The sequence below is a fragment of the Meleagris gallopavo genome, chromosome 7, assembly GCF_000146605.3.
Source record: "Meleagris gallopavo isolate NT-WF06-2002-E0010 breed Aviagen turkey brand Nicholas breeding stock chromosome 7, Turkey_5.1, whole genome shotgun sequence".
NCBI lineage: Eukaryota > Metazoa > Chordata > Aves > Galliformes > Phasianidae > Meleagris > Meleagris gallopavo.
The window spans coordinates 20,730,723-20,735,995 of NC_015017.2; the positions used below are offsets into that span (position 1 = coordinate 20,730,723).

At 33.0% G+C, this 5,273-nt stretch overlaps 1 protein-coding gene across 1 annotated transcript in view; it reads left to right on the top strand.

The window, feature by feature from the left end:
• Positions 1 to 605: 605 nt before the first annotated feature.
• Positions 606 to 5,273, top strand: part of LOC104911772 (sodium channel protein type 2 subunit alpha-like) — a gene marked incomplete at its 5' end in the record, with an annotated part of 6,908 nt that continues 2,240 nt past the window's right edge. The window contains 7 exons of the mRNA XM_019617382.1: positions 606 to 611; positions 1,064 to 1,155; positions 1,255 to 1,346; positions 2,212 to 2,448; positions 3,661 to 3,724; positions 4,111 to 4,252; positions 5,033 to 5,239. Of these exons, the coding sequence (XP_019472927.1) occupies positions 606 to 611; positions 1,064 to 1,155; positions 1,255 to 1,346; positions 2,212 to 2,448; positions 3,661 to 3,724; positions 4,111 to 4,252; positions 5,033 to 5,239 (840 nt within the window). The remainder of the gene's footprint in view (positions 612 to 1,063; positions 1,156 to 1,254; positions 1,347 to 2,211; positions 2,449 to 3,660; positions 3,725 to 4,110; positions 4,253 to 5,032; positions 5,240 to 5,273) is intronic.

Below are 5,273 nucleotides of genomic sequence, written 5' to 3' on the forward strand. Positions count from 1 at the left end.
AAGTCATATTTCAACTGACGTTAATTCTTTTCAATAAGACACTTTGTATAGCACCTATGAAGCACCTTCAGGTTTAAAAAAAAACCTGAAAATTTGAACTTAAGCTCTGCAGGGGATTATTGTTTGGCATTCTAAAGTCTAACTGGCCTGTAACTGTAGAAAACACTGTTTCACTTACCTGTGCATTTTATTTCTGGGTATACCATATTGAAATTTACCTTTGAGCAAAGAAGTTTTCTTCATATTTGTGATGATGATGTTTCAAAATCTTACATGCTGCTTACTGCAAAAATATGTTTCAGAAAAATAAAATAAAAAATCCCATAATCATGTGGAACAGTGGTTGGAAAAGCCATATTTTATGTAATATCATAATTCCCATTACAGTTCATTTCATGGTCATTGCTGGTTTTCAGTGATTTTTGCCCATGATGTATCACTGAATTACAATTTTAATCTTTTATTTGGATGTGTTTTCATAGGTACACTTTCACTGGAATTTATACTTTTGAATTTCTGGTAAAAATCCTTGCAAGAGGTTTCTGTATAGATGATTTTACTTGCCTTCGTGACCCTTGGAACTGGCTTGATTTTGTTGTCATTTCCTTTGCGTAAGTTTGTTTACTTACTTGCAGTACAAATATCAGTTACAATTCTTTTTGAAACTCTTGTAGGTAGTTTGAGTTATGTTAGCTCATTTAAAACTCAATTGTAGTCAAAATGTATTTCAAATTTTCCCATTTTATTATTTTCCAGCACATAACAGAATTGGTGTACTATCTCACAATACAAAAGAGAGGTTACGACTGAACAATCTATTTTAAACTCTCAACAATAAAGTTGGGGAAATCAGTTTCATTTCAATTTACATTAAATGTAAATACTTAAGGGTTATGTTTCCTATGCTAGGGGTTATGTTTCCTAGGGAAACAGGAATTGAAACAGGAAACTGTAAGTCTTTCATTTAAAGTTGTCCCTTCCTGAAAAGTAATCTGGATTACAGGTTCAGGTAAGTAGTATACACTCTACCTTAATTCTGAATAACTGTAATTTAATCCTACAGGTATATAACAGAGTTTGTAAACCTAGGCAATGTTTCAGCTCTTCGAACTTTCAGAGTATTGAGAGCTTTGAAAACTATTTCTGTAATCCCAGGTAAGAAGTAACTGTGTAAAGTGTTAGGCTTTCTATATCACCTCTGTTTAATTCTGTGTGTGCTGTCATTGTGTTTGTGTGTGGAATCCCTCACTACAGATATGTGACAGAGTTTGTGGACCTGGGCAATGTCTCAGCATTGAGAACATTCAGAGTTCTCCGAGCTTTGAAAACAATATCAGTCATTCCAGGTGAGAGCTAGGTTAAACACTGAGGATGATTACAGTTCATGTTTTTAACATAATTAGGCTCTAGTGTTAACTTAAACTAAATTAAACTAATTTCCTTTTTCTAATTATAACGCTCAGCCTCAGAGTTTAACACATTCTTGCATGAGAAATTGAACTATATAGTGTGTGTTTGTTTCCATTTTGTGGTGTCAAATTTTCTCTCCCACATTAAGGATCAAAATTAATTACCTTCTCATTCTTCTCTTACTAATGTGAATGCTACCTTTTCTATAGGTATATAGCTATTGGGGATTGAAAATTTCAGTGTATTGAAAAGTATAAAATTGAATCCCTGATAAAGAAATAAGTTAATAGATTAGCATGTGAATTGCATGGTGTAGTTATTATCTTAAGATGCCTATCTTCTCCATACCATCTCCAGCTGAATAGAAACCATTAAAATTTCTGCTACTTTACAACTATGTTTTGTTTCTGTTTGCTGCTATAGAACAAATGTATTGTGAATTGGAAATAGACACTGGCAAACGTTTGGAGCAAGAGGTGTCAAGAAGAAATTAAGACTGGAATGATTTTCTTCATGTATAGTTAGCATGTATAGGAAGCATGAGTAAAAACACTACTTGTTTATTTGAAAAGCAGGCATTTTGGAGTACATACCATTCATTCCCATTCATAGTTTCCAATTGGTTTATCAGGAATTATAAGACTTATAGGTAGCTTTTTCCTTTGGGGAAAAAAAAAATAAAAATTAAGACTATTTCTTTGCAGCTATGCATGGTTTCAATAGTTTGTTGGAGTAATCCACATTGCATTTTAGACTAGGTAAATATTTAATATTGTAATAAAAATCTACCTCTGTTTGCAGGCTTGAAGACTATTGTGGGAGCCTTAATTCAGTCTGTGAAGAAGCTCTCAGACGTAATGATTTTGACTGTTTTTTGCCTGAGTGTGTTTGCACTGATTGGACTGCAGCTGTTCATGGGCAACTTGAAAAATAAATGTTTGTTATGGCCATCAAGAAATTCAACCTCTTTTGAAAAATATTTAGCTCCATACTTCAATGATACAGTGTTTGACTGGGCAGCGTACATTGAGGATGAAAGTAAGAATTACTGTTGTAATATGTTGAAGTATTTGTGTATAAATACACACACCCAAACACATTAGATTACCGTGTTGTGCTAAAAGTAAAAATTGGTGGAACAGAATGACAGAGTATGTATTTAATATTTTCATACTGACATGATTGTTTATTCAGTTGATTGCGCTATGAAATGTTTATAGGGTTAGGTTGGAATTGCACAATCATACACAATCAGGTTAGAAGAGGCCTTCAGGCCTTCATAGTTAAGCTGCTGCTCAGCTGCAAGATCCAGTTAGAACTGGCTGCTCAGTGCTATATTGTGTCAAGTTTTGATTATCTCCAAGGACAGAGATACCATAACCTCTCTGGGGAGCCCACTGTTTTATGGCTCTAATCGAGTTGTTTTTTTTTTTTGGTGTTTTTTTTTTTTTAATATCAACTCAAAATCTCCTGTGATCAAACCTGTGCTAGTTGGCTCTTATCCTTCCACAGTACACTTCGTTAGTCTTCTATGTGATATTTGTAACATGAAGATTTCCCTCAGGCTGAACAAAACAAATTCTCTTACTCTCTCTTAAAAAACATAAGGTTATTTTTAGATTATAACTGAGACAAAAGAATGCTAGGCAAATATGTGAGATTTCTTAGTTAAGATAGACTTTATTATGGGGTAGAAGTAAGAATACCTTTGTTATCTGTGATATGAAAGAACTTCCTTGGCAAGCAAATTCTAAAAATTCATTATGTTGAGGATGGTATTCATCCGTAGGACCCATTGTAACTAAGGGGACAGACAAAAATATATTCACCCGCATAATTTTCAAATCAAGTAGGAATTTTTCCTTGTGGAAATTTATAACTTGTTTGCGGATCACTCCTAGTGTACAAGGGCAAACCATAGGTAGGTACACAAAAGTGAAAGATGATGTGGAAAAAAGCAATGGATATGGGAAATGGTGACACTAGAAGACCTTGAACAACAGTGTATAAATATAGTAACTATATAACTTAATTCATGAAAATTGCATTCCTGATGGTAATTATGTGGAAGCCATTTTGAAGCTTTCACTGCAGTTGGTTCTGTGAGTTTGTTTTGTTTTGTTTTTGGTGATGTTTTTTGGGTTGGCCTAAAAAATCAAAAATGCATCTTCTGACTGTTTTATTACTGTTATATTCAGCCTAGTACTTCCTTAGCTCAATTATAATAATTTAGCATTACTTTTCCTTTAGGTCATTTTTATCGTCTAGAAGGACAAAAGGATTATCTGCTTTGTGGCAATAGCTCAGATGCAGGGTAAGATATGTTAAAAACTACATACTACCCTTTAATTTAAACAGCAATATACATAATACCACTACAAACTTAAAAAGCTAATTTAATGACCTAATTAATTAATCAAAGATGTATGGTTGTGGTTCATAGTAACTAAGCACTCGAATGAGTAGAAATATTAAATGAGAAAAATATTTTGCTGTGAATTCATTTTTAAATTTTTAAAAGCACTGTTTATTTCTTCAATAGCTTTTAAACTGTAAGCAACAGATAGCAGAGACCCACTTCTCAGGTTAGATCTAATGAATCTTAATTAGAACATCAATGTACAATAATTAAAAAAAATATTAATGTGTTCTTTTATAAACATTGTTGGTTGGTTGTTTTTTTTCTTTTTCTTTTCCTAGTAAATGTCCAGAAGAGTTTATCTGTGTGAAAGCAGGTAGAAATCCCAACTATGGTTATACTAGCTTTGACACATTCAGTTGGGCTTTCTTGTCCCTGTTTCGACTTATGACACAGGACTATTGGGAAGATCTTTATCAGCTGGTGAGTAAATAGTAAAAATTATTTAGTGTCTGACTGTCCCCAAAACAAACATGGAAAGGACCTTTGTTTATGTTATATATCATATCACAGCTATAAACAGCAGCTGAAAAAGTACAGCATTTAGAAACAAATTCAGTTGCAGAATTAAGCAGTTACAGGTACTTAGTACAAAATCTGTACATGAATTCTGAGTTCTGAGTAGGTACACAAGCATTTTTTGTTCGTTGCCTTCAGTTTTTACAGTGTATGTTCTCTGACAGCAAAATTGCAAATGAATCTTAATTTGTGCACCTTTAATCCTGTTTTTGGTTAGTTAAAGTGCATCTTTCTTTAAGCTAATTTTCTTACCACGGTTTTCCATTACATAGCATGTAAAAATTTGTTAATTGTAGTAAGCATTATTTTTAAAATTATTTATTCATTTGTGCCATCTTTAACTCTTTTTTTATTCCAAACGGAAGGAATGCTAATATGCTGCAAGTATACTAAGCATCCAATCTTTGATGTGTGATTTACATTAATTATACCGATCACACTTCTTTCTCAAGACTATTAGGCTTTAAAGTAGGTTTGCACAAAGTGACATGATCCTTAATTTTTTCATATATATTAAAGCTTCTTTTATTTTCATTGCTTTGTAATTCAGATAATTTTATATAATCCTTCAGACAGAAGAACAACTGAATTTTAGTTTTGCACTTTTCAGACTCAATCAGTGTTTCTGAATAGTGGAATTGATGCTTGTCTTCACCAAGAATTATTTTTCTTCTTCTCTTCTAGACATTACGAGCTGTTGGCAAAACATACATGATATTTTTTGTTCTGGTAATTTTTCTGGGTTCCTTCTATTTGATTAACTTGATTTTGGCTGTGGTTGCCATGGCCTATGAAGAACAAAATCAAGCAACTATGGTTGAAGCAGAACAGAGGGAGGCAGACTTGCAGCAGATGCTTGAACAGCTAAAGAGGCAGCAAGAGGAAGCTCAGGTATTTTTTAAAAGAAAAATACTTGCCTTTTTTT